Source organism: Phalaenopsis equestris, unplaced genomic scaffold (genome assembly GCF_001263595.1).
Source record: "Phalaenopsis equestris unplaced genomic scaffold, ASM126359v1 Scaffold000507, whole genome shotgun sequence".
NCBI lineage: Eukaryota > Viridiplantae > Streptophyta > Magnoliopsida > Asparagales > Orchidaceae > Phalaenopsis > Phalaenopsis equestris.
Genome location: NW_018164947.1, coordinates 1,061,272 through 1,077,115, shown reverse-complemented (window position 1 = coordinate 1,077,115; position 15,844 = coordinate 1,061,272). Strand labels below are relative to the sequence as shown.

The 15,844-nt window shown below is 34.6% G+C and overlaps 1 protein-coding gene across 2 annotated transcripts; it reads left to right on the top strand.

Annotated features, from left to right (window-relative positions):
- Positions 1-167: 167 nt before the first annotated feature.
- Positions 168-13,458, top strand: LOC110028296 (putative E3 ubiquitin-protein ligase LIN-1). Of its 2 annotated transcripts, XM_020730085.1 has the most exons (15): positions 168-525; positions 846-1,085; positions 1,194-1,273; positions 1,440-2,591; positions 3,096-3,240; positions 4,578-4,835; positions 5,814-6,120; positions 6,597-6,721; positions 7,081-7,200; positions 9,506-9,637; positions 9,747-9,869; positions 10,690-10,800; positions 11,626-11,772; positions 12,913-13,155; positions 13,241-13,458. In XM_020730085.1, exons 1-15 carry the CDS (start codon positions 241-243, stop codon positions 13,256-13,258), a joined length of 3,486 nt encoding a protein of 1,161 aa, XP_020585744.1. In that variant the 5' UTR covers positions 168-240; the 3' UTR covers positions 13,259-13,458. The 2 variants fall into 2 exon arrangements, with proteins under 2 accessions (XP_020585744.1, XP_020585745.1); XM_020730086.1 differs by lacking the exon at positions 846-1,085 and having other exon boundaries at positions 1,434-2,591.
- The last annotated feature ends 2,386 nt before the right edge of the window (positions 13,459-15,844 follow it).

Below are 15,844 nucleotides of genomic sequence, written 5' to 3'. Positions count from 1 at the left end.
AATACTGCCGCCGCTGCCGCCGCCAATCCGTCCTCCCTCTCCGCCCTCCTCCTCGCCATCTCCCTTGCCCTCCGCCGCCGCCACTCTGATGCCGCGCGGGCTCTCATTGACGTCTTCGCCCTCGATCCCGCCGCAGCCCGCGGCGATATCGCGCCGGAGCTCTTCGAGGAACTCTTTCTTCCACACCTTTTTCCGGCGGTGCGATGGTTCGCTGAGCGGCGGTCAAGGATTCTATCGTCAATGGAGGAAGGGAGGCCGGCGGTTGCAGCGATGACGTTGCTGTCTAGGATGAGCGACGGGCAGGCGACGGAGCTGAGGGAGCTTGAGAATACATACGAGGGGGTGATAGATGAGAATTCTAGGGTTTATGCGGGGTACTTAAAGGAGCTTTTGAGATCGGGGGATGGGATAAGTCCGCCGGAGTTGGTTTTCCCGGCGCTTAATGGAGTGGAAGAGGAGATCAATGAGATGGTGGATGAGGCGATTGGTAGGGGGGATATAGGATCGACAAATGGACGGTTTAATGTAATTCTTCTCTTCATAGCTCTTAAATTCTCTAAATTTTTTTCAATCTGTGTTTACTGAATTCACTGAATCCTACTTGGAGCCGACCTGCCCTTTAAAATGAATCTATGTCTCTTCTATGGCCATTATAAAGGAGTTAGAAGTCTCAAATCCAATGGCTAAATATTTCAAAAAACATCTCAAATGATCTGAAATTTGCCTCTTTTACTGCATGATGTAACAATCCTTATTTTGTAAAATATAGTATAGATGCAGCTAGAACTACTTTTCCTTCCATTAGCTTCTTCCAATTCACAGAGCCTTTGATTTCGTTATGGCAGCCGATATGGGCTGAAGCAGATCAATCTACAGAATTTTCTAACGGGGAAATCAACGAAGGACAGTGCAGCTATAAAAGGGCTCCTTCCCTGTATCCTCAAAGAGTGCCTCCACAGCTTTTCCGGCAACCTTCGACTGAAACTATAAATAACAGAAAAAATATCATTTTGGATGCTGTCCAAGCATTTTCTTCGGCTGAAAACTCTGATGAATCTTCTTCCGACCTCGAACCTGACATGGGGGTCAAAATCTTGACACTGAAAATAAATAATATAATACTTTTTTCGGTGGTATCAATCTTGATTCTCATGGTTTATAGCTAGTAAATTTCATTCATTGCTTGTCTGTAGGAGGAAGATAGAAAGAGGCCATCTTTGAGGCTTAAAACCGAGTACCAGAGGAAGAAACAGACATCCATAGACTCTACTTGGTATGTTTGTGGAGTTCATTGTAAAATTTAGTTTAAGTCCTGCATTTATGCTCCCAAGATTGCTTTTTTATCTCATTAAATGATTTTTTACAGCTGGTTAGTGTAGTTTTTCTTTCCAAAGAGAATGAGTTTCATCAACTCTGATCTTTGTCTTGTCTAGCTTCAGTTCTTCAGACCTGTCGATGATCGATGACGACAAATTTCTCGCCTCGAGCAAGCCCGCTCCACCGAAGGATTTCGTGTGCCCCATAACCAGCAACCTATTCGACGACCCAGTGACGTTGGAGACTGGTCAGACTTACGAGCGTAGAGCCATACAGGAGTGGCTGGAGCGTGGAAATATGACTTGCCCGATCACTCGACAAAAGCTTCATAGTTCCAAATTGCCGAAAACAAATTACGTGCTCAAAAGACTAATAGCTAGTTGGCGAGAAGAAAATGCTTATTCGACTGTAACTCCTTCATTGAGGAGCCCTTCTCCAGAGCTCAGTCAGCCAAATCCACTAAAGCGCTCACCTTCCCCAACTACTGTCATTACCAAAGCATGTGTTGATGGCGCTACAGGTGATCTTCCACTTGCCATTAACACCCTCTGTACATCAGATGTTTTGAGTGAAGCAGAGATGGCTGTTCTTCAGATCGAGCGTCTCTGGAGAGAAAGCGGTGCAGGATCTCAAGTTGTTTCAGCACTTTCGAAACCTGCTGTGGTTAATGGGTTTGTGGAGATATTGTTTAACTCCATTGATCTGCAAGTGCTTAGAACATCAGTTTTCCTTCTTTCTGAGCTGGCCTCCATGGACAAGCTTGTTATTCAGACCCTGAGTAGTGCTGATTCAGATGTGGAATGCATGGCAGCACTGTTCAAGAAAGGACTGGCAGAGGCTGTTGTGTTGATTTATTTGTTGCATCCTTCCTGGGAAAGACTTATAGAAATGGACATGGTTGAGGCCTTGCTAATGGTTTTGAAGAGCAGAGAAGATGATTCTTCTATCTCGTGTATGAAGCCCAAGACTGCTTCTATTCTTCTTTTGCAGCAGATTCTGGCAAGCGATCATAAAATTTCAGCAGATGTTGTTGATGTTTTGATTTCTGAAGGAGTTGTTGAGAGTATTATTTGGAGTTTGGCTGCTGATTTGGAGGAGGTGAGGATGGCTGCAATCAGGATCTTAGTTAGGTGCATGGAAGTAGATGGGAATTGCAGGCACGTGATTGCCGGCAAAGCTAAACTGGAAATCATCCTAGAAAACTTCGCCACTGTTGGTGACATGGAACGTTTTGAAATTGTTCGATTTCTTTTTGAGTTGGTTAAGTTAGACAGGTAATGAAAATTATTCTCATTATTACTTTCTTTGGAAGATTTACATGCACTCTACTCAATATTCTCATTATTACTTTCTTTGGAAGATTTACATGCTCTCTGAAAATTATTCTCATTATTACTTTCTTTGGAAGATTTACATGCACTCTACTCAATTCCTATGTATTTATTTATCTAACACCTAAACTTCAATTTTTACATATATGCCACCTTACCTATGCATGAAAAGGTGTATTCCACTTTTTAAAAGGTAAAACAGTTGTATTTTCGATATGTTATGAAAGATTTAAGTGGTATAAGTGTAAAAAATAAATTTTAGGTGCTGCATATGTAATGCATTGGAATTGGGTGGTATGTATGTAAACACCCCTACCTTTTTGGAAGTAATCATTTTACCGTAACATTGCATAGATTTTTGAAATTACAAAATGTTTTGCCTTTAAGCTCTTTGTTTTCTTAGAATAGATGATATGGCTGCTGATACAACTGTTTCCTATTTTAAAGGAGGACATATAATGAGAGGCTTCTTCACATTATAAAAGATGGTGGTAAATTTAGCACGATGCATGCGCTCGTTGTTTATTTACAGACTGCTCTACAGGATCAGTCTCCAATCATTGCGGGTCTTCTTCTTCAACTTGACATTTTGGTATTGGTCTTTTATAATTATTATTGTCCTCTGCCTAGTTATCCTCGTCACCGCCATCATTATCACCATTATCATCATCATCATCATCATCATGGAGATGTTGCATTTGTTTTGCATGCTTATTTTTCATATATAATTGTTGCTTGCTTCCATAAATCAGAAGTTTATAGGAGAATTGATTTACTACTTTCCTGTTTGAGTGTAATTGGGGAATGTGAATTGATGATGGCGCTTCTTATATTTAAAATGTCACCAGTTTTTTCATTGCTTGCATGCCTGTAAAGCACATTGCAATAACAAGAGGCTTTTATCCCGCTGAGTGGGGTCGGCAAGATGAATTATTTTTTCTCCCATTTGTCCTATTAAGTGTCATGTTTTCATCTAGTTTTGATAAATTAAAATCATTTTTTATACACTAAGTCTTCTTAGGTCCATCTCTACTTTTTTTAACGTAAATCGAATCTAAAGCATCTACTCTTCTGAAGAGATCATCAGGTGGTCGACGTTAATGTGACCAAACCATCTATGGCAACTCTCTCTAATCTGGCCTGTCGCAGAAATTACACCAACCCTTTCAAGGATGTATTGGTTTTGCATTTTATCTAAGTGTCAAGCCACTCGTCCGCCTAAGCATTCTCATTTTAGCAACACTTAACTTGGTTTTATGCTTCTCTTTTAAAGGCCAATATTTTGCGCATAAAGCATTGCAGTCTAACCACCATCTTGTTTTATGCTTCTCTTTTAAAGGCCAACATTTTGCGCATAAAGCATTGCAGTCTCACCACCATCTTACAAAATTTTCCTTCGAGTCTAAGCTATACTTTTCTATCACACAATAGGCCCCATGCATTCCTCCGCTTCAGCCATCCAACTTAAATTCTACTAATAATATTCCCCATCTATATAACCATCACTTTGAACAATAGACCCTGTAAAGCACATTAACATGGTATTTTTCCAAAATTTGATCTTTATCAGCAATTTACTGTACTTTCCTTTGATTGTTCTGTATACCAATCAACTGTGATCCAAATACGTTATTTTTTTAATCCAAAATTTTTAATAAATGAACGTTCTAAACCGGTGATAATTTAATTATGAAATACTCTCTTGCTGGACATGCGCATGATCTTCATGTGCTCACTAACTGTAGTAATTATAGATTTAACTGTAGTAATTATAGATTTATGGTATTTGTTGAGTTTATGGGCTCTTTCCAAGCATGCATCATCGAACATGTGCATGTTAACGAAACTTTAAATTGTATAGATTTGCTTATGGTTTAATCATTTTCTATAATTGCACTTTTTACAAATTTAACAGTTTGATTCACATAGGTGGAGCCAAGGAAGGCGAGTATATACCGGGAAGAAGCCATAGATGCCCTTATCTCATGCCTCAGAAATCCAGACATCAACAATAGTCAACTTCTAGCTGCTGAGACAATTGTATCCCTTCATGGAAGGTTTTCTTCCTCAGGGGAGACTGTTACCCGAGCTTCTCTTTTAAGACGAGCAGGGTTGAAGAAGACGAGCAGGCCATTAATGGGATCAGACCAGATTGACTATAATCAAGATAACTCTGATGAAAATTTGGTTAGCCTTTATTTTTTTCACTACTAATTCTAATGGTTGTTATATATGTATAATTCTATTTTAAATGCAAATGTTGAATGTATTACACTAAAGGGACCTCGAAAACCTTCAAATGTGCTAAATTAACGATGAATCTAGCTCTTAAGATTATTTTGTTATGTCTTTCATTTTGTTTGATTTTTGTATATTTGAGGTAGAACGATGAAATAGAAGATCATTAGGGAAAAAGTGTTTTTTTTTCTAAAATATTTTGGCCCAAACTACAAATTCTTTCTACTGAAGTATATATTTAAAGTTGGTTAGTGTTTGAAAAACTTGTTCATCATAACAGTGTTACACTTAGCTAAAAAATTTAATCTTACATTTCGTCAATGAAATGCCTTTACATAAATTTTGTTTTATATAATTATATGGTCAATATTTCTCTTTCTACTTGCTTGTTTTCAAGACTTATCATATTCAATGGTAAAAAATCTATAGATACTTCAATTGTGGACAAATGTTTATATATTTCTTCAAACCAGTATCATACTTAAAATGCTAATCGCCTCTTTCCAAACATTAAAAAGTGAATGCATGAATGACATGGAATTAAGTTCAAGTAGATGCTTGATGCATATCTTTATGTCACTGCTTTGCCTTTTCTAGACCAATGAGTCTTCAATTTCTTTTTGGTTTCATCTTTTGCTTTCGCTAATTATGAAATTTTCATTGGGGATTACATACGTACCACACAATTCTTATGTATTTACATTTCTAATACGTTCACTTTTAATATATGAATATTTATATATATAATACCTAACTTTTTAAATCACATCAAAATTTTTGTTAACATTAACTTTTCCAAAGTGAAATATGCAAGTAAATATTAACATATAGATGTTACATATATAAGCACATAAGAATTGTATGGTATATTTGTAAGTCTTACTTGTTTCATTTTGTAACTATATTATCTTTCATCATGCAATGCAGGAAGAAGATAAGGTTACTGATGATTGGGAAAGAAAAATGGCATATGCACTAGTTAGCCATGAATTTGGGTTATTGTTCGAGGCTTTAGCTGAAGGGCTTAAGAGTGAACATAGAGACCTCTTTTCAGCTTGTCTTATCTCCGCAAGTTGGCTTACTTACATGCTTTCTATTCTTCCTGATACGGGGCTTCGTGGTGCTGCCCGGGTTTGTTTGCTCAAACATTTTGTTTTGGTTCTCAAGTCTGCAGATGATGTTGATGACAAAGCACTCGCGATGCTAGCCCTTAGCAGCTTCATGAATGACACTGGTATGCCCTTTAAATGATCAGAGAACATTTTGTAATGTGTTATTATTAAATATATAATTACATAAGTTGTAATTACTTAAATTTTATTTAAATAATATATCTTATAATCACAGAGCATTTAAGAAGTTATTTGTTAAATAACAATTGAGTTTGTTCATGAACATTAATAAACAAGCTAAACTATGTTCAAATTTAGTTCATTTAACTGTTAAATTTTGAAAAAAATGTTCAAATTTGTTTATTTATTAATTGAACAAACATGATCGAGTAGTAATTGAGTCGAGTTCAATTTGTTTATCAAGTGCATTGGTTCATTCACAGACCTAAACAAATACTTCAATGCTTGTAAATTATGCGATGGAAGTTTTCTTTTGTTGCTAAGTGGCTTTCAACATCTAACCAAAAATTATGCCATGCATGCAATGATGTGCTATTTTAACTTTTTAGTATCTATTTTTGTTAATGCTCAATTTCAGAGGGCATGCATGACCTTACTTTCCATATCAAGGATATGATAAAAACTCTAAGAGAGCTGAAGAAGTCTTATGTTTTGGCCAATGAAATGCTAAAGCATTTATGCCGTGGGCAAGAATCATGTATGGTGAGTTTGATGTATTCTTGTCACTCTCTGCTGTTAGCTTTAAAAAAATGGGAGATTTACAAGCCTAGCATACAATTCATATGTTACATATCTCACACCTAGACTTTCATATTTACATATATAGCACTTTGTTGTTTTAAAAATATGAATGAAAAAAGTGTATTTTACTTTAAAAACGTGTTAAAAAAGTGACAACAGTGCTATTTTTTATGTGATATTAAAGATTTGAGGTTATATGTATAAATACGAAAATTTAGCTGTGAGACATGAAAATACATAAGAATTGTGTGCTTTGTATGTAAAGGCCCAAAATTTTAAAAAATGGAATGTTTTACAAAATTCTTTTCCGTTTCTGCTAGCTGGAGATGTGGAATCATCAAGTAAAGGCTCAGGTAGATTGTAGCATTCATGGGGAAGTTCTATCAATAGCTTACTTCAAGAATAGGATTATTTCAGGACACTCGGACGGAACAATTATGGTAAAGGTCCAGCCATTCTTGTTTTTCAATTCATCAAACGATTGTTCGATTCCATTTACCTCTACTGATATGATTATTGCTTAATTATGGGAATTAGAAAAGCGTCAAAATGATATAAGATGGATTATTCCAGTTGTTTTTAAAGTTAAAATATGCTTGTTTAATAAGAAATGCATCAAAATGGTTCTCTAGTCACTTTTTGTAGAGTTCCATTTTAATCTCATAATCTATTAAAATGTCAATTTAGTCCCCGAATTCTTTTAATGAGGGCTGAAATAGTCTTCAATGGGGACTATTTTAATTCATATCAAAAGTGTCTAGAGACTATTTTGACACTCACAAATTATGAGACTAAAATGACCCCATGTAAATAGTCAGGCGACTATTTTAGCATTTTACTCCTTGTTTAATTCCATAAAATCTAGTTTAATATATTAATTTCTTCGTTTGTTAAAGTATGCTTACATTCGGAGAGAACTCCTAGCAGCTGCTCTAATTTAGTGCTGAAGTGGCCATGAAAGTGTTCAGCTCCGATTAATTGCTAGCTTTTTTTTCAATGACTAGCTCTCACTTGTGGAATTTTCAAGTTTTCTTCTAAAGTACTTTGCACAACTCTTTTATTATATTAAATATTCAATGATGAAGCTGAGTGAAAACTTTTAGCTTCAGATGGTTCAAGTATAGTTTCTCTAATAGAATAATAGTGCAGTTAACACAAAACATCATGCTCATTCTGAGTAGCAGTCTCTTTCATGTTGTTGGAACTGTCTCTATACTAAACCAGACCAATGATGAGGAGTCACAATTTTGTGTTCTTTCTCGATCTAATTTTCTTTCCAAGCTATGGAATTTTGTGAAGTTTTAATTTTATGCTAATTATGCTAGTTTATGGATCTTTTGAATTTAATGTACAACAAAGCCATATTTTCTTTTTCCTTCTTCATATTTGGAGAAATTTATGTACGGAACACACAATTATTTTGTATTTATTTATCTCACACCTACACATTCATATTTACATGCAAAACAATTTGGCGCTTTAAATTTTATGCATAAAATGTCTATTTCTTTTAAAAAACGGTAATAATATTTTTTTTGTGATATTAAAAATTTAAGTGTCGTGCGTGTAAATATGAAAATTTAGGCGTGAGATATATAAATACTTAATTAATGCCTCCTTTCATTTATTTCTATCATTTTTTTGTCTCTAGCATTAATTAGAAAGCCGAATAAGCCCAAGTTGACCCCTTCTAATGTTACTTACTGCCTGGAGTTACGAAACCAGCATTTAATTTATTTGATTATTGGAACAAATGCTTTAAAATGTATATTGGTAAATTGGTCTCACCTAGAAAGCATTAATTACATAACACATGGAAGCTAGTCTCTTCCGGCTTTGTTATGTTTGTATTAGATTTATAATGACAATTAAATCTTAATCAAATCCCTCGCCATTATTACTTATTATTTCTTGTCTATTAGTTTTAATTCCCTTATTATGTGTTTTCTTTTCTATTTTACTCTATTTTATCCTTTCCTATTTATTTTATTTTATTTTATTTCTTTTTTTATTGTGCTTATTATAATTGAGTTTAAATACCCCCTCTTTTATCAATAAAGTAGTGCTGGTCTATTCCAAATTTTAACAGTTTGAAAGAGTTTGATGATTACTGACGTAGAGTTGAATAGCTAATAGGTGTGAGTGTGTGTAGAGGCGTAAATAAGCTAGGCCAACTCGTGAGCTCGTTCGAGCTCAACTCGGCGAGCTAAGATGCCAAAAGCTCAATCTAGTCCCAACTTGACTCGTTAGCTCCTGAGTTGAATTGTTTAAAAAATATTATTATAAAATATACTCAAAATTTAGTAAATTTCAATTCTTATTCCTTAAATTATTAAACTTGCTTAAAAATGTTAATTTGCATTTAGTATCAAATGATTTTTTATTATTTATCTCTTAATTCTTCATTATATTTGTTATTTTGTTATAACACTAGTTTGAGTTAATATTATTTTCTCTCATTCATAATAAACAAATGGGCTTGTGAGCCAGCTTGAACTTGTAGAATTAAACTCGAGCTCGAGCTCGAACTCGATTATTTAATCAAGATCAAGCCTTGGGTGGCTAGAGCTCGACTCGACTCCTTTACACTCATGTTTTTATGTGTGTGTGCATTGTCTATCTTTAAGCTCTTAATCAACTTCGTCACCATCCTTTGCTTTTTTTTTTTTTTTGGTCAAAGGAAAATGAAATAGTCACGATTTTATTGTTCCATAGAATTTGTGCTGACAAACAAAAGATCTATAGGTATGGGGTAGTGGAGATAAACTTCTTCATCAGATCCAAGAAACTCGAGAACACACAAAGGCTGTCACCAGCTTAGCAGTTTTACAGTCCGGAAAAAAACTGTTTAGTGGTTCGGTTGATAAATCTGTGAGGGTATGTAATAAATATTTTATATAAATTTGTAAGGGTATGTAATAAATTTTTTGTTTCAAGTTTCTCTTGGAACAAACACCTTCATTGAAGTCACAATGCTCTAGTGCAGGTTTGGTCTTTGCATGATGGACACATTAATTGCATGGAATTTCATGATACGAAGGATCAAGTTCATAATCTAAATATTGCAAACAATATGGCTTGTTTCATTCCACAGGGAGCTGGCGTCAAGGTATCTGACAATTCCGTCAATTCCTCTCGTGTATCTGTCTTTTTCTTGGTGAAGAGGGGGCGGGAAGGGAGAATTTACATTTGTAGCACACAATTCTTATGGATTTACATATGCAACACCCAAACTTCAATTTTTACATGCATGCCAGCTTAGTTATGCATGAAAAGGTGCATTTCACCTTTTAAAAGTCAAAAAATAATAGTATTTTTGCTGTGATGTTAAAATTTTGGGAAGAGAAGTTTAGGTAAGTGGATATGTAAATACATAAGAATTGAGTGGCGTGAATGTAAATGCCACCCTTTTTTATGCATATTCATTTTAAAACTGGTCTCATCCGAAATCTAAGAAGGATAGTGTTTGAGCAAAGTGTCAAAATAGTCCTGACTATTTACATGATACCATATTCGTCCTATAGTTTATAAAAGTCTTAAATTAGTCCCCAGATTCTTTAAAGTGGGGTGAAATAATCCTTCATGAAGACTATTTCTGCACATATTAAGAGAATCTGGGTACTAAGTTGACACTTTTATAGAATTTTAGACAAAAATGACCCCTGCAAAAAGTTAGTGAACGATTTTGGCACTTTCCATGTTAGTTGTCATTTGCTAATTTTACATCAATTTAACACAAGTCCTTTAAAGCAAAATAGAAGTGTTCTTCATGCTATTTCCAGATCACGGAGAACGTAATTATGCATTGAGAGTAATTTAAATCTTCAATAATTTTGTTTTTTTCAGTTAAATAAATCAGAAAAAAATATTATGCGACATGATCTTTGAAATTAGATAAAATAGTTCTCAATGATTGTTTTGGTAATTAGGTACTTACATGGAATGGTGCTTCCAAGATACTAAATCCAAACAAGTCTGTGAAATGCTTGTCTCTTGTTCAGGGAAAGCTTTATTGTGGCTGCAGTGATGGTAGCATCCAGGTATCTTATCATTGTCTATCAAACATATCACCATTACTTTCATTATCATTCACTCTGTAATTTTTTATTTTTCATTTTTAATAATTCTTTCTGGTTGTTTGAAGCTTCTACTGAACTTCTATGTATTATGAGCTGAGAAAAGAACCAGAATGATATTTTGATTATTTGTAGGGGGCTAAATTGGGGTCAAACTATATAAGAAGGCCAATTTAGTCTCTAAATAATTTAAAAAAGGATTAAAATAGTAATTCCAGAGGATCATTTTAGTCCCTAATTAAATATTTTGTGAACTAAAGTGTCCTTTTATATTGCCTAGGATCTTTTTGGCCCTTTGTAAATAGTAAGGGGTCCATTTTGATCAACATTTTGTGGGTTATACCAAAAAAAAAAATGAAAGAGCAAACTGAAAGATTGACATAGAGACCACTTGATTCCTATGTTTTTACATAGCTAAAACCTAAAACTTCAATTTTTACATATATACTTCATTACCTATGTATGAAAATATCTATTTTGTTTTTTAAAGTTAAAAAATAGTGCTATTTTTGATGTGATATAAAAGATTGGGGTGGTTTAATAGTAAAAAGTAAATTTTAGCTATTATATATGTAAATACGTAGGGAATTGTGTACCATGTATGTAAATGCCCCCCAAAAAAAATTGATTTTCTAAAGTATGTGCTATGCATTACTTCTTACTCTTCTATTGCTTAAGTTCAAATCAGCCTTCCCTACCTATCTCCTTTTTTCGAAATTTATTAGTAATTTTGTAGCTCTCTCTCCCTTCTCTCTCTCTCTCTCTATTGACTCAAAGTTTGATTTGTAGGAAATTGATCTAGCCACAGGAACACTAGGCACAATACAAGCAGGAAGCAAGAAGTTGTTGGCAAAAGCTAATCCAATCAATGCATTACAAGTTCAGGATGGATTGCTCTATTCGGCAAGTACCCCTTTGGATGGAGCTGCAATTAAGGTAGCTTTCTCTTTTCAATTTGACCCTCCAAACACTTGCATTTTTGTGTCTATTAGTATTATAGTATCAGCAGTTCGCTAATCTTCCATTATTTGTAAATTAGAATATTTGTGTTACCCAGCAATTTAGACATGGTACAAAATATTAAAAAATTATGGATAAGGATGCAATTAGATATACATGAATATTTATAAAAGACAATTTGTTTGAAAAATAAAGTAGTATGGTAATAATAGTGAAAACTTAAAGCACTTGATCGGGGAGTATGACCACGGTTCGTGTGTATGTGTTTTATCTCTATGAAAATCTTATACAAAGTAAAATGAGTGAAAAAAAAAGAAAATAAATAATATTAAGATTAGTTTAAGTAATAAATTAGAAAAATAAAGTAGTCCGTGCCATGATGGGCAATAATTCTCTATTGACATGTATGTTTAGATGGCTTAAAATTCGATGGTTGTCTTAATCTTACTATCAATGAGTTAGTGTCAACATACCCAAAATGAATTTGATTAATTGATTTGGTTTAACTTGGGCATTTACATACGCACCACCCAATTCATATGTATTTACATATCTAACATCTAAACCTTACTTTTTACATTTTTTCTTTCATATCACGTAAAAAATACCGTCATTTTAACATTTAACAATTGAAATATACCTTCTCATGCATAAGTAAGGCGGCATGTATGTAAAAATTGAAGTTTAACTTATTAGATATGCAAACTCATTGGATTTGAGTGCAAATTCATTGGATTTGAGTCGTATATATGTAAATCTTCCTATTTTTTTTGGGGTCAGGGTGAGTTAGCAGGTCGTAAGCTTGACGCAACAGGCCGTGATGAAGGACGAGTGGTTCCTTCACAGTCGTATATATGTAAATCTTCCTATTTTTTTTGGGGCCAGGGTGAGTGTTTAAACCAAACACTTTGAGCTTTTTTCTTTTTGTTTCCAACCAATGTGTTACATATTCTAGCACATTTGGTGTAAATTTAATAATTTTTTTTTTTTAAAGAAGAATCAAATGTATGAAGCCATTATTTTCAGTTGACCCTCATCTGACCCTATGTTTTCGGGTCAACATATCTCCTACTCGAATCTCATACAAGTTTAACCAAACCCAAACACTTTATACAGATCTGGAATGCTTCAAATTACAGTCCAGTGGGTTCATTGCCATCCATTCTTGAAGTAAGAAGCATGACCATAAGCTCAGAACTGATATATTTGGGTTCCAAGACTGGAGCTGTGGAGGTTTGGTCCAAGGAGAAGCTTTCAAGAGTGGGAACCCTTCAGACTGGCAATAACTGCAGGGTCCAATGCATGACCTTCATCAACGACGAGCTTCTCCTCGTCGGAACTTCTGATGGAAAGCTTCAGGTGAGTAATCATCACATTGAAATTTTGCTTAGAACGAGTTTTTTAGGCCTTGTTTGGGATCAATTTTATTTTTTTGTTTTTACAGGCTTGGGGATTAATTTAGAGGGGCCGGAATCAGAGTACATTTATACAGAATGATAGAACAAAAATGATTCTTTATTCATTAATTAACTTTTTCTTTGTAAGTTCTCCTTTTTCTTGATTTTTGATGGAAAATGTATGCTTTGTTGTAATTATCGATTTGTTGGAGAACCACAACTGTATACTAAACTCTTGGAGCTATTTATAGTATTTTGTATTGTTAGCAGTATTGTTATGTGGCATTTACTTGCATACCTCTCACTTCTTATGTATTTACATGTCTACCAGGCAGACTTGAAACCTTTTTACATTGATACCCTGCAAAGCTTTCATATCAAGGTGAATACACACATTTTTGTACAATTAAGATGATATGTATGTTAAAATTGAAGTTTAGATATGTAAACATATAGGAATTGAGTGGTATGTATGTAAATCTTTTTAAAAGCAAAGATTTTACAATAAAAACATCAAAAAACTGTACAACCAAGTTAATGAAGATCTTAGTTGGGCAAAGATGAATTTATGCTAGCATACTTAATTTTGGAGTATTTTTTTCTTAATTAAAATTACACCTATTATGTGTAATCTAGCATTTTATTTATATTTCGTTGGATATTTATTCAAAAAAGCACATTTGAAATTTGAATTGTCATGAATTTATTGAAGGTCATGAAATATTTAAGGTTTAAATTGTTAATCGCCCGATTCACATTTATATATGTGTGTGTGCGCGCGCGCGCGCTCCTACATGTTGGTTGGCATTCACGGCATAAGACCGCTCAAGTTTGGGTTCGAATCCACTCTGACACAGTTAACCTTAAGGATGAAGTATTCGAATTGTTAGACACATTAGAAGTGGTTGGAGGCTCGCATAATAGCCTCCAGCCATTCTAATTTAAATATATATATATATAGTAAATATAAAAGTGTAAGATGTTTAAATACATAAGAGTTGTGTGATATGTATGCAATGCCTCTTATTTTTTTCACTTTTGTGTATTGAAAACTTTAATAGAAAACAGCGACTCTTATTGAATAGATGTTATAGAATCATGAGTTCCACGACGTTGTTGCGCCCATTCCTCAGCACTGGAATTCCAAGTATTTTGTTCTTCATAGTTTTGAGCACCACTTCCAGCATCAGACTTCTTGTCTGGAATCAGGAGCTTGGTAAGAGAAGTAATAGAAGATAAATAAATCAAATTTGCTTATAATTGATTTTAATAATTCTAAACATAAAAATAACCCCAAGAAGCTCTGACAAAAGCTTTAGATAAGGAACAAAAAAAAGAAAGGGTAGAATTGATTCACCCTATCAGAATTGCAAACCTAGCATTCATGAAGGCAAGAAATATTTCTATCAGTACCTGAGAGTAGAATTCTTGTGCCAAACATGATTTACCCAATAAGGAGATGTATGCCAGTTAATGACCGTTATTCGTTTGAAAATCGATTTAAATTTTCACTCACATTGAGATCAGTCGGACTAAAAGAGCCGAGTTGGCTTAGAGTCATACATGAACCAGCTTGAGCTAACTCTAGATCAGCTCATGATGTTTTTTATTTGCAAAAATTATTTATATAATGCTAAGTAAAATTAAATATAGCAAGTAACGAGCTAATTTCAAACTGATTTCATGTTGTAGCGGGTCCAAATAACACAAATTGCGCCAATTAGTTCCAATTTCAAACCGGCACGGTTTGAAATCGAATATAACGAGCCACGAGCTATTCGAGCCGACCCTAACTTGGAACGAAATTGGATAGTTAACAGCCCTACAAGCAAAAGCCATTATAGATGAGCAAGAGGAGAGGCTCATCAGATATCTCCCAAAGAATCTTATCAACCCCAATGTTGGTTTGCAAATCCATAATATCAATCATCTTCAAGGAATGCTTTATCAAGTAATAAGTTTGTGATAAAAAAGAAGCCAATTTCTTAATAGGACAGGAAAAAAAAAGAATATCTAATTTAAAAAAAAAATCAATTTTAGTTCAGTCATTTTATATATGAATGAAAAATAAAAATAAAAATAAAAATAAAATGTAAGACTTGAGCGGCTAACATTAACACCATCAAAATATAGAATTAAAATCACAGATCAAAGATACGCTAAACTATAGAAATAATAACAATTTTCACAAACTTAACAAACCTGAAAGAGTTAACCATGCACAGTATCATCATCTATGATCTTACAGGAGCTTTCTGGAAACCCTAAACCCTAAGATTCGCAAATTTTCAGAGATCATTCTAACAAACAGAAGGATTTAATAATGCAGTCTAAAAACCATTAGGGCTCCTCACCCGGGCACTGCCATGCCTATAACCTCTACCATGTGCATCATCTATGTCGTCCGCTCGTCCGTTTCCACCATATGACCCATCATAGCGGCGAGCACCTCGACCTCGACCTCGACCTCGACCTCCACCTCCACCTCCACCTCCAAAAGAACCCCTCGGTAATCGGTCACCTATAGGGGATTGACTCCTATCTCGAAACAACAGACAATGGGGAGATAGAGGACGGCGATTCGCTCTACTTTCAGCGATGAATGCATCGTGACTGCGACGGTCCCAATCACCCCCACGAGGCCAATTGGA

Excerpts from the sequence above, each read along its gene's own strand:
- LOC110028296 (XM_020730085.1), top strand. The coding sequence starts at position 241 with ATGGAGGAAGGGAGGCCGGCGGTTGCAGCGATGACGTTGCTGTCTAGG. Across the intron at positions 2,592-3,095 it reads GAGTTGGTTAAGTTAGACAG|GAGGACATATAATGAGAGGC; the intron begins GTAATGAAAATT and ends CCTATTTTAAAG. Across the intron at positions 10,801-11,625 it reads GCAGTGATGGTAGCATCCAG|GAAATTGATCTAGCCACAGG; the intron begins GTATCTTATCAT and ends TTTGATTTGTAG.